The 26131-nt window shown below is 43.4% G+C and overlaps 2 protein-coding genes across 2 annotated transcripts in view; both read right to left on the reverse strand.

Moving 5' to 3' along the window:
• Window positions 1-5640: 5640 nt before the first annotated feature.
• On the reverse strand, window positions 5641-13431 carry LOC144720263 (uncharacterized). The gene is made up of 2 exons (XM_078596861.1): window positions 13254-13431; window positions 5641-8135 (listed from the first exon to the last, which is right to left on the reverse strand). Exons 1-2 carry the CDS (start codon window positions 13270-13272, stop codon window positions 7411-7413), a joined length of 744 nt encoding a protein of 247 aa, XP_078452987.1. The 5' UTR covers window positions 13273-13431; the 3' UTR covers window positions 5641-7410.
• A 5732-nt stretch (window positions 13432-19163) lies between these two features.
• Window positions 19164-26131, reverse strand: part of LOC144720264 (phosphatidylserine synthase 2-like) — a 30903-nt gene continuing 23935 nt past the window's right edge. Inside the window, exon 12 of the mRNA XM_078596863.1 lies at window positions 19164-24186. Within this exon, the coding sequence (XP_078452989.1) occupies window positions 23979-24186 (208 nt within the window). The 3' untranslated portion in view covers window positions 19164-23978. The remainder of the gene's footprint in view (window positions 24187-26131) is intronic.

A 26131-nucleotide genomic window follows, 5' to 3' on the forward strand; every position in this document is an offset into this window, starting at 1 on the left:
TCGCGAAAGCCTACGTGTTAAACAGCAGATCTGCCGGGATTATTCGACGCAACCCTTGAACTTTTACTTGGAAAATAAATGCATTTATTTTCCAAGTAAAAGTTCAAGGGTTGCGTCGAATAATCCCGGCAGATCTGCTGCCTGACCAGATTTGTGTAACGTTACTGATCGACGGCCGCACCTTAATGGGTTGGCGTATTCCTATCAGGATCGTCTTATAAATGCGGTTAATACGGCACAACAAGGCCGTAGCCATGGAGCCAACATTGGGGGGGGGGACCAAATCTTCCAGGGGGTCTGGGGGCCCCCCCCCAGAAAAAAAATATCTAAATTTGAAAACTCATTTCCTGCTATTTCCTGGGATGGACTTTTTTTTTACAATAATGTCTAATAGTGTATTGTATTCCATTAATCAGTTTTTTCTTTCTTACCTTTTCTTGTTTCATTGTACGTAATGACAGAGATTCGGGATTAATAAAGTACAACCATAACCACAACAATATAAACAGAAATCTATGCATTGTTATATGAAGACAAGTCCAGATATTGTGGCCAAGGTTAAGCAAATTGTTGTTTTTATTCACATAGCATAACAATTATTATTCTTTTAAAATATGTTTAGAGCAATGTATTGGGGGAAGGGGCATTTTGAGTATATTGGAATATTGGGGGGGGGGGGATGTGTCCCTCCCAATATATATTATAATTACGGCCTTGCGGCACAATATACAAGTACAGCCAGGTTTGTCCATCCCCTGCTGAACGTGGGCCTCCCCACACCGTGTCGACAATGATAATAATCTGGCCATACTTCCCCACAATGGTTGATGCAGGTTGGTGAAGGAAGGGGGGGGGCAGAACAATTGATTTTGCTGCAGTGCCCTCTTCTGATCACATCGCCTACTCCATCTGCCCTTTGGTCCTATGTTGGTGGTCACCCATCCGAGCACTATCCAGGCTCAAACCTGCTTAGACTTATGAAATCTGATGAGATCGGACACCTGATCCCGGGTGTTTTTAGCCGTTGGCGCAGTAGAATGGGGATGCATGAAGCCACGTGCAGGTGTCTTCGTGAGGCCATCTGATTTAAACGGACGGGCAGGGTCAGTAGGCTTGGGGTTGGGTCATGTAATAGCGACGTCTTATTAGCGGACAGCAAATTAATCCCAGGTTAACTTGCTCAGTGCTTCCACAACCTCTGCTTTCGGGGTTGTGTTTCACAACTGCATTTGCAATATTAAAAAAAAAACCGATGTGTGATTGGGTTGGTTGTCTGTTCACACGGATATTATCAGGCTGTCATTACTACAGGGTAGTGCGAAGACTCATCTACGTGTGTACATGTGCGGGTCACATGGAGGGTTTTAATTCCGGAGTTGTCCGGGGCTGAGTTCTGGAAAATGTCCCAGCTCACATGCACACATTGAACTGTGAGATTATCACATATCTCTACGTGAAAGCTCAGATAGATGTTTTCCTTCGTAAAAATCGAATGAAGGCTGTAGGGAACTAATGAACAAAGTATTTGTAAATGTGCATTAAAATAAAGATATTATACGTAATATCTTTATTTTAATGTTCACCACAAGTATATGTGGTTAATGCAGACTTGATTCCTTGCAAAAGGTTTCTATTTGGTGTTTGAACATCTTAACACCTGTTTTATTGCCAGAATTTTTTCATACTTTGATACTGGTAAAAAATTAATCCGTAAAAACAAAGTTTTTCACTATAAATCCTTTATATGCGTGGCGGCTAGAGTCCTCTCGTCCTCTGGCTTGAGATGGCTGCCACCTATGGGTCAGATGAATGGCTGCCACCATTAAGCAATTGGTAATTAAATATAATTTATTTTTTCCTAAAAAGTGTAAAATTTTGCAATTTTTTTTTCACGAAAATGCATTGTCACGCACAACGAGTCTGTGTGCAAAATGTCAGCTCGATTGGATCACGGGAAGTGGGTTAAAAAACGACCGAAAGATTTGCACGGTCGTAAGCAAGCAAGCAAGTGAACTTAATATAAAGGATTTAAAAAGGTCCCATTTTGTAGCTGCTGACCCCGAGCTAAAAATGCTCTGATAGTGGCATTGTCTTTGTACTGTTCGCCTTTTGGCGTTCTCTGGTCTGACACTGGTGAGACTAGGCCCTAAAGAAGGTTGTCTGTGATGTAGGCCAATCAGTTTCAAAGACAATGCATATATAATTATCAAAGCATGTTTGTGTGCATGTTCACCACACGTACGTGTGGTTAATGCAGACTTGCTTCTTTGCAAAAGGTTTCTATTTGGTGTTTGGACATCTTAACACCTGTTTAATTGTCGGAAAGGGTCAAACCTGTTCTTATATATTTTTCATACTTTGATACTGGAAAAAAATGTCCCATTTGGTTAGGGAAGGTTGGCGAACATTTTTTGGCAAGCCCAGGACCGTGTAACATATCACTTTCCACTCACGTTAGCTGTGGCCGGCGATCAAACTCAGGCCACCAGGTGCAGAGTGCAGTGTGGAAACCATCTGCTCCATCCTGAAATGTGCATTAGCTACTAAGATTCATACAGTCGCACAAGCTTCTCCAAACTCTGATCAAAGTCTTCGATGTTTTACAGATTTAAAAAGAAGTGTATACATTTCATTTTCTATCTTCAGTTATCACTACTGTGCATCACAACTAATTCCATGGAAGAACATTAGGACCTGCCCAGGACCTAAATGCTTCTACTTGATGAATGTCAAGTGCCTGCCCAGAGTTTTATGCATCGCCTGGCTATCATCATGTATCTTTATAAGTGCAGTGGGATTAAAGCACACTCTTTAAGATGCCGTGATAGTAGAGCTGCACACATAAGATGCGGTGGCACGTATGCAACAGTGGTTGTCTTCACTGTCGAACTCCATCCAGCTGGAGTCCTCTCTGGCTGGCTGGTGTGCCCTCGAACCTGTGCCCCACGGCACATATTCTGCATGGCACCTCATCCGCCTTCACAAACTACCATATGGTAGATCTTTCCACCTGGATACGCTTCCATGTCATCTCTTCTGGCCATTGCAGATCTTCCACCCTACCAGGTCTTTCCATTTATCACAACTGTGATCGTAGAGTGATTTTAGATGATATTGTCATGAAAGTGTTTTATAACCTAAATTAATTAATCTTATTATTTTATAGGGTATGGGTTGTAAAATAAATGTGCGTGTTAGGAAATAAAAGTCACTTGGTTAAAGCAAATCAAGATGTTTATCCGTAATCGCATGAACTTCGCTGTAGTTTTTATTGCGTGCAATGAAAAAGAGAGGATATTCGGGTTGGGTTAGATGTCCTCCCATACAGAGGAGAGGAGACAATAGTAAGTGAATCAACCAGGACGCAGAAGCTCTATCATAGTGGGAGACGTTCTACCATAAGGTATTTTATCCAGGGATCAGGGCCTTGGGCGAAGATCTACCATATGACATAAGCTCATAGGTGTCCTTTGTCTTGGTTCTCTCTCCTACTTTCGACCGCCATATACTGTTGTGAATGCTACCGCCTCCACGTGTGCACACACATTTGACAAGACTCCTCCAGCAACAACACAAGCGCAGCTGGCAGCGTGATCGAGATCTTGAAACCAGTGGTCAGTGCAATGGGATGTGTCAATAGCTGGTACGTGCGACTTTGATGATGTGCACATAAGCATGGTTTGAATTGGCTGTGCATGGAACTAGCAACAGTGGCATCTTCTTGGTTCTTTCGGTAAAGTTACGTAGAATGGAAATAATAAAATAATAAAAATAATTCTCACGACGTTTCGGCCACAACGCAAGCAGCCGTCGACAGACCTGCTCTTCACCTGAGGACGGCTGCTTGCGTTGTGGCCGAAACGTCGTGAGAATTCTTTTATTATGTTTTATTTTTATTATTTTATTATTTCCATTCTACGTGACTTTACCTAAAGAACCAAGAAGATGAATCCGTGCAGTCACGAAAGCTTTAAATCGAAACAGTGGCATCGTTATCGAGTGTGCAGGTCGTGCAACTGCACCAGGGCCCTTGGGCCGGAGGGGTTCAGGTACTGGGCTACGAAGAGGGAGGAAATTGGACAGGGGGCCCAATTTCATGCCTTACACCGGTCCATGCCAGCCACGCTACACCAATGGCTGACACTCACCTGTACGCTATCTATTGAATACTTGGATTACTTTAAAAAATCATAAATTGCGTTGGTAAAATTGTCTTTAATTGGGATCATTAAAAAAATACAGAGGGGTTGCCATTGTGAAAACTCGTTTATTCTGCCATTTCACTGTGAAGTACTCATAATTTACAATTGTGTAAACATGTGAAACATTTATTGTATAATCCAAAACATTGCCTTCAAAAAAGTATATCTAACATGCCGAATTTAATGTAATTACATCTTTCACTGCACGACAAATTAAAGGTATTTGAAATGCTTATTAACGTTTTAATTTAATTAAGATGTGTCACATTCTTGACGAGTAACGTCTTTGTTAAGATCACATTCAGTATATTCAATCGCGGCAATGTTTTTTGGGTTGTGTTGTTCTACACGTTTTTGGCTGTGGCCACGTTTGCTTTTCTAAACCTCTGCTGCCCTCTGCTGGCAACATGAAACTGCTGCGCACACTTATGAATTAAAATGACATTGGTGAGGAGTTGACACAAGGCAAAAATACAAATATTATTTATATCCAGTACCAAGCAGCTGCAGAACATCATTCATATCCCTGATGATGTCCAGGTTAGGTTAAAACTAATTCTCCTCTGCTGCCCCCAGTCTAGAACTGCCCTTTTTCCAGCCATCATGTGCCATGGTGGTGAGATGTTAACTACCTCTCCTGCTATACAGGATGTTATGGGTTCGATCCCGACCCTGACGCCTGCATATTTGTAGTTTTCGTGTTCTCCCCATAGTCGTGTGGATTTGAATCCGGGTTTCCGTCCAAATTTAGAAACATGCATTTAGAGTATTTGGCTGCTATACATTTTCACATGCAAAGCCACTTCGTGGAGCTATCATTTGTGGCCAGGTGACTTCTGAAAGAGTTATATTGCTCAGTGGGCCTTACCTGCTAAAATAAAAAATAGTTTATAATTAAGTGCTGTTGACTCCGTTTCCAAGTCCATGCTCAACACATTCCTATTTTAAGACTGATAACCTCTTTACACAAAATATGCCTGCCGTTTCTGTATCCTGAGATGTGGTCACATTATATTTCTGCGTATGTAAATGTGGTCAGATTTTCATGTCACATACATCCAAATTGTTCTGTATTGTATTTACATGATATATAGTGCACTTGGAGAGGCCGGTTACGATGTTAAGTTTATTTGGAGATAAGACATCAAGGGCGGATAAACACGTGACCACACACAATGTGGAAAATATCTAGACTGTGCGGAGAGTAATGTGGCCTTCTGAGATTGCCTGAACCAGCTGATTGAGGTAACTCAAGATTGCATACAAATAATGGTGTGCTTGTAATTCAATAGGCCCCACTTGGCCCAGACGGTGTTGAAAAGCCAAATTGGATCGACTGCGTAAGAGCCTAATAATTTGTTGCTTAAAAATAGACAACCATCCTCCAGACACTCACGGAGGTTGAACTAAAATTCACGAAGCAGCCTCTTATGCCTCATACATTCTGAAACACCATCTTTATTGAACGACACCAATGCAAACGAATATTCTACACATCAACCATTGCAAACAAGTACTCTACGTGTCATGATACACACTTCATTGGTGTTCTTGCAGTGACTACATCATAATTACTGCGGGTGCAGAACTTGCTTTTACAACACAACACTTTTAAAATCTAAATGTTAATAAAGCCCCAAAATAAAAGAATCTACTGTTATGAATCGTTGTTCCCATTTAATACCTACACAGTACTTGTAGATGGTACCTATAAGTACTGTGTAAATAGATGTTACCTTAAAAGGTAAATAGATGTTACCTTAAAAGGTAAACATCTATTTCATCTATTTTTAACCAACAAAACAATATAAACAAAATAAGCTAGCCCGAGTCGGCTTTAATGAATTGAAGCTTGTGACGGAAGTAATTTGGTTTATTTAGGTAGTGGCGCATGCACGAATATTCTGCCACATGAATCCTGGATTTTAGACACACGAAGAGAAAAAAAAATGGGTGCTTTTGTATCTGGACAAAACACATGTACAAATACACTGTATAGCCCTTGTTGTGAAATCCACTGCTGAATGAGGGCCTTGGTATGCCATGTGGGTTATGGCAGCTATTTCACCATGATTGTAGGTAGATGGAGAGTGTGGGATGAAGGGAAAAGTATAGATATGGGAACGTAGTATATTACAACAATGGATTTCGCTGTACCGTCCTTGGACTCTGCTGCCCACCACGTAGCCATGCAGCAAGAACATATAGAGACTGCTCCAAAGTTAATACTGTATCCAAACGTGTTTATAGCGCGAATATACTGCAGTACTTGAAATACATATACAGTAAATCTACACTTTCATAAGCATTCCATAATAGGGGGCATATTTAACATTGACATTTGTTGCACAAAAATCCATTGTGGCATATCAAGTTAAAATTATCTAAAGAAAAACAAGTCTAATGCTGCATTTGCTCTATTTAAAATAATTATTGTTAGCAACACAAAATACAGCACAAGGTGTCATCAAGTAATATTTAGATTTTCATTTGAAAAATCACCATCACGGTACGTCAATAGCTATCGTTAGTTATGTCTTTGGCTTGTTCAGAAATGAACGATTAAAGGCCATGATACATAAGGGCAATTGCAGGGTAATCATCGCCAGCAGCCTTCACGGCAGTAGTTACTACAAAATAAAATTTTCGTTTTTTAGACGGAGATTTGTCAGGCTATTCCACTGACATACAAGTTGCATCAGTAGCTCATAGTGAATGTGTTGTCAGTGACAAGTGCCCCACCATTGCCTCAATGCAGTGGTTCTTAAACTTAAACTGCGGTATGCGTACCATAAAGTTTGACATTGGCACGCCAAATAGTTAGCATTGTACATATGTATTGTATGTAAGCATCAGAGGATGCATCTGTATATACACAGGAAGATGTGTATGAATATATATGATTGTATGTGTCCAAATGTAGTCGGGTAAGCAGTAATTGCATGTGCGCATATACATGCTTAATGTATGCATTATTTATAATTGTATATATTTTTACGGTATATTTGTATACTGCAACAAATGTTGTAACCATTGGCTTTAGGAATACTGCATTCTTTAAGTTCAGTATACATTCTTCAGTGGGTATTGTGAAAATGCTTTTTGGTGGTGCATCCAGTTATATCTTTTTTTCAATGTTAGTATGCAAGCAAGTAAAGTGTGGGAATTGCTTCTCTAGTGTATCATGGCCTGACGGGGGCCCAGTGGGTCACTGCTTGGTTTGGCTGCACGGGGGGCTGACGAGCGTCCGGTAAAAAGCCAAGCAGACAGAGCCGAAGAAGAACCCGAGAGAGGCGCCTCCCAGTGCCGGCCAGCTCAGCCCCACGTACTCGTAGAGCATGTCGAAGACGATCACCGTGACAGAAAACAAGAACACGGCGACGCCCACCACGAGGCCGAACATCACGTCCACCACCAGCTCCACCTCCGAGTGTCGCACGTATTTCCGCACGGTGTCGCGGATGAGCTGCCCGGCGTGCCCCAACGCCCGCTGCAGCAGCGCAATCACCGAGCCCACCACGAAGATGCCCAGCGTCGCCACCACGCTCCTTGCGGCCCACGGCGGCAGCACGGAGCCCGCCAGCTCTCCGGCCGCCGCGCTCACCCACAGGCCAAGCCACCACACCATCATGCCGGCCGGGATGAGCCTTCCGAAGCACGTGCCAGCCTGCATTCCCAGCTCGCCCGTGAACCAGCCCACCATGAGCCCTATCTCCACGTAGCCCAGCGCCCACCCGAGCCACCAGGTGACCCACCAGCCGCTCCACCAGCCCAGCCACCGGCCCGCACGCTGTTTCAAAGTAGGCTCCGGGTCCAGGTGCCCCGCTCGGCAGCTCTCCTGCTCATCCGGGTCGTCCATTTGGCCCCCCGTGGCCATACCGTAGTCATCGTATTCGGTCGTCCCGGTACTGCTCACGGCGACGTTTTGTTTCCCTGTTTGAAAGGGATGGGAGGACGAGGTTTAAGGAGTTGAGTGGGAGTGCCGTGTGGGGAAAGAGTATCTAACTTAAAGTTGTAATGCTCGACGAAGTTAACACTTAAATATTTCCCACACAACCCATTAGCCACACGGCCTTCAAAGAAGTGCATAAGCGAACGCTGGATCAGTCCCCACAAAGACAAAAATCTTCCATATATACTTTTGGGGCAAGTGCTGTTTGTGAGCACCTATGGAGGTCAGAACTATACATGAGGAAGTAGGTGTCCAGCACAATGTACTTTTGTCTCCCTTGTGGCGTAGTTTACATACTGCACCAGGTACTCATTAGAGCAGCGGTCGGGAACCTATGGCTCGCGAGCCATATATGGCTCTTCCAGTGACGGCATATGGCTCCCAGACAATTTTGAGTTGAAAAAAGAAAAAAAATCAGTTTGGAACTGATTTTAAAATACTTGTGATATTGCTTAATAATACTGTGTCATTTTAAAGTAAACAGAAATTAGTTTTGAAGATAAATTTCACGGGTCACGCCTGCATGAAGCTCAACCTCACCACGTATGAACCAGACTACAAGGCCATCAGCAAAACCATGCAGCACCAGAAGTCGCATTAAAAGTAAGACATATTTAATTTATTATACGTTATATATGGCTCTCAATGAAATATATTTAGAAATATTTGGCTTTAATGGCTCTCCCAGGCAAAAAGGTTCCCGACCCCTGCATTAGAGGATGAGTCAATCCAGTGGAGGCCTGGGACCTGTTCAGATAACTGCCAATCTTACAGGCAAAGATCCTCTCTTTACGCTACGGGGTAATGTTTTATAATTTTACTTTGAAAAAGGACCCCATAGCTTAAAGAGAGGATCCTTGCCTGGAAGAAAGGGATTTCACCAACATTGATTCGGGAAAACCCAGCACTGCTGGTGGAACACTGTCAGAGTTTGTGTGTATTGAAGCGGTGCTGCTGAAATTATGCACTTCTGGAACGTCAAACTTACGTCTCAGCTGGTTTAAATATCGTATCTCAATATCTGAACTGGTAGTGGCCACCCCTCAACTATACTTCACCAATCAACACCGACCAGCACGGTGAAGTATGGTGACACACCAGCCATGGTTAATCCATTGCGAGATGAAGGCTTCCACAAGCTGCCGCAAACTCTCATGATTCTGGAATCAACCCGGCACCTGCACACAGATTTAATCACTCCATCTCCTCCGTGGGAACCCTCTTGATCTTGGTTGTGTTCCATTGTGTGGCTATCACTCCATTATTATTGTTGACCAAAGGCCTTGTAAATTATCGTTATTAAATTTGTATATATATAATTGACTCCTATATGCAGGGCAATTGTGTCAGACTGGCTGTTTCTGTGATAATAAATATGAGAACTTTCGATTTAAAGCTTTCGTGACTGCAGGGGATTCCTATTCTTGGTTCTTTTAGGTGAAGTCAAGTAGAATGGAAATAATACAGTAATAAAAATGTGTAGTTTTATTTTTATTATTGTATTATTTCCCTTCTACGTAACTTTACCGAAAGAACCAAGAATATAAGGAGAACTGTCAATTGACCAAAACTATAAATTACATCAGTCAACAAAGAGCGCTGCCTGAACTGGCTAGATTACATATATGGCATGGCATTGGATAATAGGGTGTGGCAGCCATTTACGCGGGTCCTGGAAAATGGTAAACAAAGAACGAGATGACCGCTGGTTAACTGGAACCAACAACCAGTGCAGAAGGATTTGGCATCTACAGGTGTCACGTGGGTAGAGCTCCAACTGAAACCAGATTGATTGATTTCCCTTGTACACATACAGCACTTGTGCCAATCCACTGCTGGATGAGGGCCTCTACCCGGCGTTTGTATTTCCCTTGTACTGTGTGCCAAGCAAGGTCCTCCTGTAAATATCGTGAAAAAAATATTTCACCATCAGCCAGTGGCCTCATTTGGCAGTGGATTAACAAAGGGCTGTACATTGGCAGTACTGTAAATAACGAAGTATACACATTGTGTTGTTGAAAATATATGGTGTAAACCCGCATGCAAACTTTTCTTTGTACTGTATACAAGTTTAGCCATTTAAAAGAGTGACTAACATTTATATAAAGCGCTGCAAGGGAGTTTCCAACATGACAACACTGACGTAACATGTAAATCTCTTAATTAGCGTTAAACTCGCCCTGCCATTAAGTTTTAATTGCACGCGTCATACCACGGCGAGAGTGTGCATCGTATAAACTGGGCAACATAAATACACCCCGACTCCATAATGGTGCGCATGTAATCACGGAGTCATTACAGGACACATGTTGAAAACAACATTATTACGTACGTGCTTTATCTCCAGCAGTAAACAAAAGCAAGTTATTGTTCGACAGAAAAAAAAGACTACATTTAAAAAAATGCTACACATCTTTGCTAAGCTGGTTGATTTTGCAAGGTCCTCCAAAGTTGAAGTGGCTTCTGATTTTCCTTCTAACTCGGCACTCAATTATAGTAGTTCTTAAGTGAACCCAAACGGTTCATTAGTCATTTGCCACTATGCTCAGCCCTTAAGCACTTGGATATTTCAAGTAATCTATTAAACCTGCCAGGGCGGCAGCCATTGAGGACCAGCATCACGAGCCTCTGGTTTATGTTTAGTATTTGATATCGGAGACCTTATAATCATCATAGGGAAGGCATCCGTGAGTCCAGGCCATGGTCTGTGGATGGTGCACGTCTCACACACGAACAGTGCACACTGCGAATAACATTTTCCGTTCCAAGTAGCAGCTGGCGGTCGGACATGCTTACGGCTCTCAATGGGTGAGAATTTTCCAACCATGCCCGGTACGGACTTCTGAGACTGGGAGATTGAGCATTTAGAGCTGTGAACACTTTTCCATGAAACACGAACAGCGTGTGGCCTGTACCGCCACCGGACTGGACACGTCCCTGAGAAAGGATGATGACCGATGATCAATAATAATAATAATGGAGTGGCAGGCAAAACATATTTACACACCTGACAGGACGTCCACCGATGGGATGTAGCCAATTAAATCAGCTCGTGTGCAGGCGATAGGTGGGCATTGTTACACCACAGCATCACGAGAGATGGCGGTAGCTGGAGGATACGTTAATTTAGCAGTGGATTAATCATGGCAGACGATGATGATATGTGGCCTACTGAAGCATAGGCATGCACCATGGGTGTGTTCCTCAGAGAAACGGACCACAGCACTCCCCTTGTGTCACATGTAGATTAACACAGCCGTGTTCGATGCCAGGGAATGAGTAAATATACAATCCTTGCTGACTCAAGAGGGATTTGATGACTTGAGGTGATAATTATCCAACTGAGAAGCCGCAGCTCTCCTAGCAACAGCATTCCTTGTTGTCTGACCCCTCCCAGGCTACCTGACGAAGATGCCTAAAAATTCCTCGCCATCACGCGACCAAACATATGTTTTTCGAATTTGATAATGAAACACATTCTGTGTATTCCTATGGGCATAAACATTTTACCAGAGTTTTAAAACGTGTAGGCCTTTCAGTTATTTGTATTGCTTAAACATAATTCTATGACTAAATTATTTGGAATGCATCCCTCCCCCCAACCTTGTCAAATTTTGGGAGTGAAGTCTGGTCATGGTCAGTGCTTCTTGAATGGGTGACCATGGTGGACATAGCAGATCAAAGGTGTAGTAGGCTGCTTGTGGGGATAACTTGTCAGCGGGTGGCAATGGAGCAAAATCCACCGTGGTTAATGCTCTCCAACTACTAAGTAGCAAGCACATTTACCGATTTGCACCGACCAGCGTGGTGAAGTATGGCCTTATTTCCCCGATGACTTTGCACTGGTGTGGAGAGGACTTTCATCCAGCAGTTGATCGACAAACATGTATGCACGCGTAGCATATTTACAATTGCATAAAACTAGACACACTGTACGGGTAAGTTGTGAAATGGCTTCTGAAAACCAGTTAAGCAGAAAGAGCCCGATCAGTCCTGTGACGAGGCAGTCTAATAAGCAATCATTATAGTACGACACTGTACTAAACATTTATATTTAAATCAACTATTCAGAGACAATCAGAAGTTGATACATTGGAGATATTTACATATAATTTATAAGTCTAATGGGTGTCATATGGCGAGGTAAATAGTCAAACACATGTACCTGTGCTTATCTATCTGATCACTGGCATGGCGTAAGTACGCAGCAATGAACTAGGAGCTCAATGCATTCGTCATTTACACCGCATTAAAAACAATACCATCAGACGTTTCGGGCAACGGCCCTTCTTCATAGCACGTAAAAACAATGAGCTAGGAAGCTGAAGATGTGGTATACAAATACAATATTCTGCCTTTTCAGGGATAGTTCCAAATGTGTTCATCCTCTTGTTTAATAACAGAGGTGTGGACTCGAGTCATGTGACTTGGACTCGAGTCAGACTCGAGTCATGAATTTGATGACTTGCGACTCGACTTGGACTTGCATAACAATGACTTTGTCCCACCTATGAGATGTGGACTCGAGTCATGTGACTTGGACTCGAGTCAGACTCGAGTCATGAATTTGATGACTTGCGACTCGACTTGGACTTGCATAACAATGACTTTGTCCCACCTCTGTTTAATAACGCTAAACTTTGGAAATAATGGACTAAACAAAGAATGGGAAGTGACACTGCACAACATCCAATTATATCTAAACGTGGTAACACAAAATGAATATCGTACACGTTCAGGTTGACGTCGTTCAAACGAAGCGCGCCCAAAACCACATGTTCTGCACTGAATAATTCACAGAAAATAACTCGCGAAAGCGGACACCTGATAACATTAGCAGTAAAGCCGGACAGCTGCTTGCATGAAAGGAAGAACAACCTTTGAAGGCAGCGACTAAAGAATCCGGGAGAGGTCAATAAAAAAAACCACACCGCAGGAGACGTGAAAAAACCTATCAACTCTAACGTCGCCGAAACAACTTGCGACTGGTTGACATGAGCGCTCCTAAAAAAAACCCCATCCTGAGCAACCTCGGGGTTGGTAGCTTCTCACGGCGCAAGAGGCGAGCAAACCTCCCCCTGGAGAGGGACGGAACCCACCTGAGTGTTTACCCTCCATGGTGGCGTTGAGAAGATGGTCGTGGAACCACGGTGGTGAGAGAGCGCGCGCACACCTCCTCCTCCTACTCCTCCACAGCAGCACCACCACCACCAGACGCTGCAGCTGCTGCCACTTGCTGCTGTGATCTTCCCTGTGCGTGAGTTCGCACAGCGATGGTGCAGGAGGCGGGGTGATGGGGGGTGGGGTGCATGGGGTGGGATGGGGTGGGGGGGGGCATGGGGTGGGATGGGATGGGAGGCATGGGGTGGGATGGGGGGGGCATGGGGTGGGATGGGGGGGCATGGGGTGGGATGGGGGGGGGCATGGGGTGGGATGGGGGGACATGGGGTGGAATGGGATGGGGGATGGGATGGGGGGGGCATGGGGTGGGGGGGCATGGGGTGGGATGGGATGGGGGGGCATGGGGTGGGATGGGGGGGGGGCATGGTGTGGGATGGGGCGGGGGGCATGGGGTGGGATGGGATGGGGTGGGATGGGGGGGGGGGGGCATGGGGTGGGATGGGGGGGGCATGGGGTGGGATGGGATGGGGGGGTATGGGGTGGGATGGGGTGGGATGGGGGGGGGCATGGGGTGAGATGGGATGGGGGGGGGCATGGGATGGGGTGGGATTGGGGGGCGTGGGGTGGGATCGGATGGGGGGGCATGGGGTGGGATGGGTTTGGGGGGCGTGGGGTGGGGTGTGCGTGGGGTGGGATGGGATTGGGGGGCGTGGGGTGGAGGGTGCGTGGGGTGGGGTGGAATGGGGGGGCGTCACTCAAAAACCATCAACCCAAACACTCACCACGCCACACGCGGCTGCACAACAAAAATACTCACAGCTGGCACAACGCGCGTGTTTACTCCGCGGCCGCGGTGATGCGTTATTATCATCATCATCTCGTTCGCGACGCTCACGAAACAAAAACTACGGACTAATTTCTGACACCGTGACATGATTTTGTTTGAGTCGTCTGCGGGGCACGGTAGTCAGTGTTTCCTCACTCCCCCCTGCCCTTCACCCCACCTCTTTCCCTCTGCCATTCCTGAGCGTGCGAGGAGGGTGTGTTTGAAATAGTTTGAGCGAGGGCAGCCCGAGGGCGCTTGGAGAGTGCAGGGGCAAGCGGCGCATACCGAGCACACGTTGAGCCCCCCCCCGAACGAAGCGTCTGTCAACGGGGAGGTGGTGGGGGGCACCGAATTGGCCAGTGCGCAAGCAATGCAAGCGCGCATTGTTGCGCGCCGCCAAATATGGCCCACACAGCTGCTGCTGCAACGCAAGGCCCTCATGTGGGGGTCACTTATTGGCCACACGTGTCCCTTTATACAGTGCCTCGGTGAGGGTGCTAAACAATGCACTGAGAATACTACACCACCAAGTGGTGAATGTGCAAAAGGCGTGCGTCCTTCACCTTGCTATGTACGGATTCGACAGAAATAATTTGGTGATGTTGCGTTGGCAGCGGTCAACAAGGAACAAAAACTAACCTTTCCACATTGCGTTGTGCTGGCATTTTTTTTTAATACATGTACTTTTACTTTTGAAAGAAATTCGTTCGTGTCGCAATGCGTTTTTTTTATTGAAAGGTTTGTCTGGGCGTCAATAGCTAATATTAGGTAACAATTCATGTTCCAACTTAAAAACTGGTTATCAGAAAAAAATCACATTTAATTTTCATCAGGCACCATGTTGCTTTGCGATCTCCAACCCACATAAACTATGATCTACCTCGCCTCATATGTGCTATGAATAATTATTGCCCAAAATGTCACTGATTACGTGTTGAGTTTTATTACATGAATAGAAAAAAGTTGTTTATTATCCAGTTCTGCTGCTCACGTGAGAGTGAGTATTATCACTGTGTAACAATTGTTTTGGTTTCGATTTAAAGCTTTCGTGACTGCAGGGATTCATCTTCTTGGTTCTTTCGGTAAAGTCACGTAGAAGGGAAATAATAAAATCTAAATAAAACTATAAAAATAAAACATAATAAAATATATTATATTATTTTATTATGTTTTATTTTTATTATTTTATTATTTCCCTTCTACGTGACTTTACCGAAAGAACCAGGAAGATGAATTGTTTTGGTGTCCCTGGGTAGTAAGTGTTATTTCCTAATTTCTGCACTCAAAACTGCTCTTGAGGAGCTGGGAACCCCCGCTGCCACTGCTATGCAGAGTGGCCTGAAATAAAATGCACCGCTCCGGATGTCCGCTGCAAAGTATGATCTTGAGTTTCGATTATAGTGTGCTGATCTTTAAAGGTGCATTGAAAACATTTGATACTCCTACTGATACTCCTGCTGTTATGGAGTGACTCATGCTGCCAGTTATGGCTGCAAAGCTTGGTCGTACATGTTTTGTGTATATCTTTGTTGTTAAATTTGAATCACAGTTCCTATGATCACTGTTACATTGTTCCCTCAAGTTTTTGCTTTGTTTAAAAAATAAAAGTCACAAGTACATAAAGAAAATGGTTGCACCATTTCAACAACCCAGTTTTAACTGCTCATCATATTTATTTCATAGCGGATGATGCTCTTATGGACACCCTACGTTTTCTAAATGGCAGTGTGGTCAGAAATATTGAGGCGGCTGAGGTTGTATCTGAAGTTGTGTTTCATCATCCCACATCAAACGCTACAGGGCACTGACAATGCTTGCCTTTTAAACCGCACACTGTACAAACAGGCATGGCTGGATGGCCTAGTGATGAAGTGATTAATGCACTTGCCACTGATAGTGTACAGTACAAGGTTCCATTGGGTTAAAGCCGACCACTGCTTCTCATGGATACAACTAAAACACTCACGGTTGGCAAGTTAATTGCAATGCTACCGTGTAGGCTTTTGCAGTTGTGCTGTGTCGCTCTCCGAAGTGGTTTTGCGTTGTGTCGCTTTTTTTCTCCCGAATTCAATTCACTTCTTATAGCAGCTCCCATTGCATGGAGCGTTTAAACGTCAGACGAACAACACGGATGATTAATGTCATTGTTGAATATAATGGAATTGATGATGGTGATAACTTAAAGTGGACTGTCGCCAACAGTGGGGAGTTGATAATGGATGTACAATGCTCTCAATATTGACATGCAACTTTCCCAATGACAAGAATGAATAACTGTAATGTTGTTTGACTTACATCCCACTGGGATTTTTGCACGCAGCGTTGGTGTACGGTGCCTTTTCTGGAATATGTTGCCGTCTTTTCCTGGATTTTCTGTTTGCACATAGTCACATAGTCACTTTAAGATGTTTTCTTGTTCATGTTTTTGTTTTTGGTTTGTTGCGGTTATATCCGATTCAAGAGCCGAATGGCTCACAGGGCTCTACCAAATAAATTAAAAACTGAAACAAAGTAACGTGTCTGCATATTTTAAGGTTCCAAAAACGTCTCTGTAAGGGAAGTCTGAATATTTTGGCTTCCTTATTGTGCATTATAATTTGACAACGCTAAATCTCCCTGTGTTCGTCAACTCCCAATATTAAAACCAATCGAACAGTCAGCATGCATTTTTTGGCTTAAAACTCGAGTGGATTGAATCCACTGGAAATGCTTGTAGGCACCTAAACATACTCATAAACCAATCAGTGGCATAGCTCTCGAGTGTACAGGCGGTGCAACTGCACCAGGGCCCATGGGCTAGTGGGGTCCAGGCATTGGTCTACATGGGCGTCGGAACTGGATTGGGGGGCCCATCTCATTCCTTGCGCCAGGGTCCATGCCAACCACACCTACACCACTGATGCCAGGGCACATTCTGTTTCTGCTCAGCAATGTGCACGTTTTTTTTTTAACTTTGGAACCTGCACATTTCAGGTCGACTTTTTCAGTACGAGCCAACAAATGCAGGCTCGTAATTAAAAACCTTACCTATAGCCTTGTCGTAAAGCAACAGCAGGCCCTTGCTTCTGCCAAGTTGTTCCCAGGAGGCTGACATCCCGAGTCCTCTCTTCCAGCACTCGTGCTCCGATTAGCACGGTTGGCTACGTACGGTGCGAAAGAAGTTCAACATGCATAACGCTGCTGTGTGGAGTATTTAGCTTCCTGAGGGCGGCATAGGGCTTTCATATACCTTTGGCGCACCACTACACATGTGCACACACACACTTCTGCAAGAGCCTCTTGCAGTGATAAGTGACTTAGCGCGCAAAAATGAGAACACTTTTACCAGGTCAAAACTATTTGAGTCTAATGCTTTATTGGTATGGCTAATATGCTTGCGGTGACAGATAAATATTGTTGGCGGTGCGTTTCTAAGTTGTAGATAGGTCGAATGTGGCTGCAGGGCAGACACAATTCAGTCACGGCCCGTGGGTTTCCCACCCCTGACCAACACAATGAGATTTTAAATGAATCCCAATGCCATTTTGATAAACAAATAATTCATGCATCTGATGACCTTGGATGCCACTTTCTCTACCCATGGCAAACGGTTTGGGTGGAATAGGACTTTACGTTTACCAGGGTGGTGTAAAACCTGTCAATGTTTTTTTGAAAATCCAATATGTACGTGCAATACACTTGAATGAAAAAGGCCTCCTCCTTGCACCGTGTCGGGCATCGGGGTTGTTTAACCACACTTCACCACGCTGGTCAGTGCCGGTTGGTGAAGCGAGGGTGGATGAGGCTTTGGACCATCACTCGCCACTGATGCCAATTCAGTATGGGGGGGGAGGGGATCTTTATTTTCTTTCTACAACTTGGCATCACAATGCAACGCACTACATATTGAGGCATTGAGTCAGTGTGTAAATGCGGGACATATTGCAACATTGGGTCATTTCAAGTTATTGCGGCTCGTCCTAATGACTTAACCGAGGGGTCAGCAATTCGGTAAAACGCTCCATATTTCAAAAGCGGCAATGCGTCTGAATACGAGACGGTCCTCAATAAATAACGTCACAAAGCAGCCCTTAAAGGGCCGCATGCGGCTCTGGAGAGGCAGGTTGCCAATCCCTGACTTAACCAAACCGTGTTAAAACATCACCGACGATGGAGGAGGTGATTGGATGACATTTTTGGAAGCGCCGAGCCGTGGGCCGCCGAGATTCTGCATCCGAATTGGGGCAGCCGCCAGTAGTAGAAATGGGCCGGAACGTCGTGATGGGAGTGAACATTTTGAACCAGACTGCGTTCTGGTAGGAATCATTCACTTTTTAAAATGTATTTGACTCCCAACTATACCCCTTGACTAACAGAGACCCACAGACACGCTCAGACACCCACAGACACGCACATGTCACCCACAGACACACACAGACACCCACAGACACCCACAGATAACCACAGACACGCACAGACACCCACAGGTCTAGTGTTGGGGGAAAAAATAATGTATGAATTTGAATTAAGTTTTCCCATTTTCATCCCTGGCAAGTCACCTCCCGTTGATGGTCTCAAGCCACCTCCCGTTGATGGTCTCAAGCTTTCGTGACTGCAGGGATTCATATTCTTAATATTAATAAATTAATATTATTGTATTATTTCCCTTCTACGTGACTTTACCGAAAGAACCAAGAATAAGCATAGCTCTGGTATAAACAACTAATTATGTCATTACGCTGGTGGGGAGGAAGGTGATGGGCAACATGTTGCAAGCACACTTCAGATTGGACCTGGACTTGTTCCCAAGGGGTGTGCTTATATTCATCTCATACCATGTTAAATTATGGTTTGGACTTGATTTGCCGAAATTCCAGGTCAAATATATTTTTCAAAAAACATTCTGTACAGTACCGTATGATTTTTCAGTTCTGTGAAAAAATCTATTCGGTGGGATGTTCATCATCAGATCGACCGCACGCTGAGATTTTCGAATGGATTCTTCATATCACGACATGTCAATATCATGATAGCAATTGCAGGGCAAAGACAGAACATTGACCACCAGCAAGGAACCATGAGATTTAAGATTAATTCTCTTTATTTTTTCGATCTCAAAAAACATTAACAATAGCAAGAGGTGGCACAGCTTGAGATTCAAGTGTTCAACCACATTAAATGCATTTGCAACTAAAAAAAACTTTCAAATCGCAAATACAGAACCTGGCAGGACTGTCAAGGCCAATTTAGGGCTTGTAGGGGTTTCCAATAACACATCCAGTGCAGCAAAAGTTAGAATCACCGTGAATGTAACGTCTGAGCGCGCACGACGATCAATGTGGACATGTTGAGGAATGTTAAAGCATCCAGTATGAACCACATTTAGACACTTTGTGTCCAAGCAAAACGTTACAGAGTTCGTGAATCTGCTATAATTTACCGTACAAACGTATGGTCCCCGATTTGTTGTCTGAAAACAATACTTCAAACGGAGTGCCCATTTGTTTAATAGGCAAAATTCTGACTGGTTTTAGCCCCAGTGGCTTGGAGTTGCGCATCAACAAATTCAACACAATGTGGGGCAACGCGTGTACATAATGGTCAATTACATATTTTTATGAGTGCTCACATCTATCGTGACTGAGAGCTGATCGTACCCAAATAATTACACTGCGTTCACATCAAAGTACGTGTACACTTGCTCAAAACAAATAAACTGCACATGGCTGAAAAGTCAAATAATTATGTTTTGGTGCCAAACATAAAATATGCATAATTTAAGGACTTAATATTCGTCATTGCAATTCCTCTTCAAACTTACCGAATGATAAATATATTACCAATATGTTACGCAATGACCTGCATCGGAATTGCTCTAATAAAGTCTACCAATATTTTTTTTCTAAATGTATATAATTCAACACATAACAGGGATAGGGACTTTTGAGGCCAACACTGACGCAGACAATAACAGAATTAATAACAGAAACATTAAACAATGATTACTGGGTAAATTTTCTGTTCTTAAATCAAACAATTATTACTGCTACAAGGCAACATCTGGACAGTCAAAATATATATTTGCCTAGTCATTACACGGTAATTCATAGGCATCGTTCGAAGTGTGAATTTGCAGACACATGTGATGAAGGTAATGAAGCATACGAAATGCAAGCCCCATCAATTCTGCATCATAATTGCAGGTTATCACCCGCCAATTGCTGCATCAATGTGTTTTTACCAAATAAAGATTTCATAAGTTAAAATTATAGTAGGCCAACACATTTTTATAAATATATTACCTGTGTATTGGCAGTTAATATCTTCAATAGTGTTTGATCAAATTATCTTTCAACAGGTGTGAATTTGTGTGGTAAAATTCCCGAGTGCAACGATTCACACGCACTCCCCCCATGGGAATCTGAAGGTCGTTGTTCAGGGTCACACTTCTTTTTAAATCCTTTATATTAAGTTCGCTTGCTTGCTTAGGACCGTGCAAATCTTTCGGTCGTTTTTAACCCACTTCCCGTGATCCAATCGAGCTGACATTTTCCACACAGACTCGTTGTGCGTGACAATTAATGTTTGTAAAAAAATTTTCCCAAAATTTTCCACTTTTTAGGATTTTTTTTTTTCATATTTAATTTCAAATACCAATGTGATAAAAATGAAACTCTTACTCAAGAAAAACAGAAATGAATAATAAAATAAAACCGATGCCACGCATATAAAGGATTTATAGTGAAAAACTTTGTTTTTACGGGTTAATTTTTTATACATTGTGTTGAAAGTCGCAGCCACTTGTGGCTTGAGGGGTCACGTGAACCCATTGTATACAACACATACCGATTAAAAGAGTGTATCGTGAGCTTAACACTCAATATTAATCAACTAATCGATTAATCGTTATACCAAGTAAGCACATTGTACCAGTTATCCAATGCATACAAATGGCATTGTTTTTTTAATGTAAGAGGTTTTCAACCAATGAATGTTCATACACGTGGGAGGAAACCAGAGCACCCGGAGAAACCCCACTTGTGCGAGGGGGAAACACTATCTACGTAGAGATGAAACAAATGGAGAATAGTCCACTTGCTATACTGCCTCCAGGGTACGACACCTCCATTCTCACAGAAAAGGAGTTTCATGACATGAGAGCGATCCACCAACCACAGTGCTGGATTACAGGAGTGCATAGCCACCACCCAATTAAAATGTTTAATTTCCTTTGGAATGGGTACTGAAAGTTAAGGTGAAACTATTACTGTAAAAGGTAAAGGTGCAGCCCTGCCATTGCTTTCTCACGCCACTCTATGGGGATATATCGATCTCCTCTCAAGGGATCTCTGCAGATAATCTCTTGAAGTGATTTTTGTCTACTCTTCCATGCTGGCTGGACATCTTAGAGGAGGTGGAGATACCCACACTTTAACCAACCGCACTCGACCTGTCTGTCGGTGGACAAAGGTGGAACGATTTAAGACAATGTTCCCATTGCTTCAACTGCCATGCTGGGAGACCAAATGTGTGCTCACGATTACACCACAGCAGCATTCAGAATATTACTGTAAATAATAATTCAGTAAAATACTCAAGATTCAGAAAGCTGGCTCCATCGGCATCAAGATTTGCGAAAGGAGACGAGGGCCCTCTATTCGGAGCTCATTAAGATGAAGGCTGGTGACCGACCGCTGTGGACATTGGAACAGGTGTACATAATTCAATGAAGCTCAACGCCCCCTGTTGAATAGACGCTGTGGTGATTCGATGCTTGGCCCACACAACAGCACCAGCCTCTGGTTGCCAAGTCACACTCCTAAAACAGAACTCGTTTCACTCTTCTCATTCATATAATCTCCAGGAAAACTAAACTTTTCAAGAATTTGGTTTATATATGTTTGAGTCCAATTTAGAAGGTTTGCATGTCGTTGTAATAATTCTCCATGGCTTTCAATGGAATTCAGGTGACTAACAAGTGAACTAAAACTAAACAATTTTTTTTTATCTTACCAGGTAAGGCCCACTGAGTTAAATAGCTCTTTTTTAGCTCAATGAAAGGAGTCAAATACTCGAAAAGCATGTCTCTAAATGTGGAGAGAAAATCCAGAAGACTCGGGAAAAAAAACCCACGCGACCATGGGGAGAACATGCAAACTCCAAATATACAGCAGCAGGCGTCAGGATCGGGAACCAACGCACGACCTCCTGTACACCAGCTGAGGTAGTTAACATCTCGCAACCGTGGCGCCCCTAATAACACTGATGGCTTGGTATTCGTTTTTGCGATGTCCACTACGAACAAGAGTTTTAATTGCATTGCATTTAAAACCGTGAGCGAGTCTCTGCCCATTGACATCTGTTACATTTAACTGTTACAGAATATTAACAATAATAATGTACAGTCCTTTGTCAACCTACTGTTGAAAAATGCCCTCCCCATGCATTTTGGTCATGGAAGTTTTTTTAACCATACTTCACCACGCCGGTCAGTGCAGTTTCAAGGGAGGGAGTTTGGGGTGGGACAGGATGGGTTCAGATATCCCTCGCCACCGCTGTGCACTCAGGTTTCCAAGTTCTGTGAAGTATGCTAATCACTGTACTACCACTCCACAGGAAATACATTTTTATAAAAAAAATACTTCTGTGAATATCAAGGTATTTGTAATTGCAATGTTTGTCTCAGCTATCATCAACATCATCGTCGATCTGGGGTGAGTGCAATACACGCCATCTGGAGTCGGCGCTAACTACCCATTGGGAAGCCTACAGTGGGTATTCTACGATTCCTGCCATATATATATGGAATTTCAAACACTGGTTCAAGATCTCCAAAAGAGACAGAGGACAGCCACATGCCTATTTGCACAGGGGCCAATCATAAATTCATAACTCAATTATTTAAAATCAGCACACTGAATCAACTGCAATCTCTGCAGTTATGTAATGTCTCACTCTCTTAACAATCAAGGACACAATCTGGTAATGCCACACAAGCATTTGCAATGACATATTAACCCATGCTCCCAAGTGTTTGCTTCGAAAGAAATATAAAACCAATTACAGTTGTTTGACTATGAATACATGAATTAAATGTTAAAGCCTCACATGTCGATATATAACCATATCCAAGTGTGAGGCACAAGCTAATTGGAAATACACTGCTGTATGATCACATGACTCTAATGCAAAGTTCCTGCTGAACATCACTGCTGTACATTACCAACGGTAAAGCAAATCCACAGGTTGTGGCCTAAAACGATATTGAATTACGGCACCAAATATTATTTAAAACTATGCCAAGCACACGGCTAACATCGACATTCATAATCAACAATCACGTGCTGTAATAAAATTAACTTGATCAGTGACCGTTAAAGGCTTCGATCAAACCGTTAATTTTGCTCTGTGACTCAATAACAACGCGAATACTTTTGTTTTCTCTGAGGGCACCTGTAGTGAGGCCAATAGCTAAGTCCACCTGACCAAGTCACGCTCGCAGCCACCATGTGGGGCGAGTGGCAAAAGAAAACATGAGCCGTGGCAACCTGCCTTGGCTTTAACGAAACAACTGCTCATTCCTGAGCTCGTAGCCCTCGGCGGCAGGAAACAGCGAAAGCTACTGGGCAATGCAAGTCGCAAGCTTCATGTACACAAGGCCGCTAGTAGCACACGTGCAGTCACAAGAGTGCGAACCAATGACCACGGCCACACTTGGCGGTTCACAAACTCACGTTCACGATTCGTAAAACTGCAACAGTATTTGGGGGAAGACCAATTTAAATTTCTTGTTGTTTCTGGGCAATTTCTCAAAAAAAGCTGCTCATACAAGGAGCTCCACGGAAAGAGCAGAGCTGGGGCCCAGCCACGCAGGAAGCTACGTTTCTGTCCCAGTGTTCTATTTCCGTCGCCGGCTGACTGTGGTGGTCGTGGTGGTGGCCGTCTGCATAGCGCTGGCTGCCCGGCGCTCCGCTTGGGAGAAGTCGACGGGAAGGGAAGCGGCACTGCTCCTCGCGGTGTCGCTGGCGTTGAGCTCCCCTCGTTCCTGCTTCCTCAGAGTCTCCTCGTGCTGCGCCCGGATCTCCCGGCATTTCATTTTCACGTCCCTTTGAGTGAAGAAGAATAAACGACCAGTACTCAATACCATCACCATCGTCATTGAATGCGTGACATATCCTACCACTTTCTGTCCATTAATGCCGACTGTTTATTCCACCAAATGTAGCTTTCCTTTTTTCGTCTTCTTGGTTCTTTCGGTAAAGTCACGTAGAATGGAAATAATAAAATAAAAAAAATAAAAAAATTTTTAAAAACCTTTTTTCGATTTAAAGCTTTCGTGACTGCAGGGATTCATCTTCTTGGTTCTTTCGGTAAAGTCACGTAGAAGGGAGATAATAAAATAATAAAAATAAAACATAATAAAATAATACAATTCTCTAGTGATACAATTCTCTAGTGAGAATTGTATTATTTTATGTTTTATTTTTATTATTTTATTATCTCCCTTCTACGTGACTTTACCGAAAGAACCAAGAAGATGTAGCTTTCCTGTTCCAATGCAGTTTTACCCCGATTATAACCTTAACAGAAAGATCAAGCAACTATGGGAATATAATTTTTTTTCTGATATGTAAATTGTATATTTATGCGATGGACAAATATTTTACATGACAAACTTTCACTTTACACTTGCAGCAACAAGGCGAGCATTATATTACATTCACATTGTCCTCAATAGAGATTTTTGGGGTGGATCGCGTAAATATAAATGTGTCGTTAAACCTGCCACCACGCGACAGCCAATTAGTAAGGTTTGCCATGTAAACAAAAGATGCCAATTCGTTTCTAGTACAGCACACCGGTGTATTTGAGAGTAAACCCACAACATTGACAATTCGAGTATGACGTTTCGCCAGTAATTACAACCAGCATCGTCAAGCGACAGCCAGAGTTGTGGAGAAATCCTCCTATTTCGGTCTGAGAGGCATGTTTTGATTACGTGACAAACCTTACTAATTGGCTGTGTCAGGTGGTGGCGGGTTTAACGACACATATATTTACACGATCTAACCAATAAACCTCTATTATGGATAATATTGGTCGCGAAAGCCTATGTTAAACATTCACGTGATGTTTGAACATTATTATTTAGACTGGAGGAATGCGATGGCAACGTATGTGACCATCATTTTGCAGCCCCTACTGGACATGTGTTTAAAAGAGCTTCATAGCTCGTCATGGGGGACCTCCTTTGCCAGTACCAAAATATGAGAATAGGGTTTCCCCTTTTTTTGGCAACAAAACAGGTGTTAAGATGTTACAACACCGAACTGAAACCTTTTGCAAGGAATCATGTCTGCATTAACCACAATACTTGTGGTCAGAATGCAAAAAAAAACATACTCTAAAAATATATGCACTGTCTTTGAAACTGATTGGTCCACACCAGAGACAGCTTTCTTTGGAGCCTAGTCTCAAAACGGTGTTAGACCAGAGGACGCCAAAAGGCGTACAACCCAAAGACAATGCACTATCAGAGTAATGAGAGCTCGGGGTCAGCAGCTACATCATGGGACCTCCTTTTCCAGTACCAAGATATATTCTCATATTTTGGTACTGGCAAAGGTGTGGACCAATCAGTTTCAAAGACAATGTATATATTATCGGAGTGTTTTTGTTTGCATTCTGACCACAAGTATTGTGGTTAATGCAGACTTGATTCCTTGTAAAAGGTTTCAGTTCGGTGTTGTAACATCTTAACACCTGTTTTGTTGCCAAAAAAAGGGGAAACCCTATTCTCATATTTTGGTACTGGCAAAGGAGGTCCCCCATGACGAGCTATGAAGCTATTTTAAACACATGTCCAGTAGGGGCTGCAAAATGATCGTCACATACGTTGCCAGCAGAGGGCAGAGCGGCCACATACAATGTTCCAATGTCAATGGCTCCCTGCCTTCAACAGCCTGCACTGGCCAGCATGGTGGCGTAGTCAAAGAACTCTCCAGGACTTGCATTGTGTGGCTAGGCCACCATCCAGCAATGAATTGACAC

This window comes from Lampetra planeri, chromosome 8, assembly GCF_965212315.1.
Source record: "Lampetra planeri chromosome 8, kcLamPlan1.2.h2, whole genome shotgun sequence".
In the NCBI taxonomy this organism is placed as follows: domain Eukaryota; kingdom Metazoa; phylum Chordata; class Hyperoartia; order Petromyzontiformes; family Petromyzontidae; genus Lampetra; species Lampetra planeri.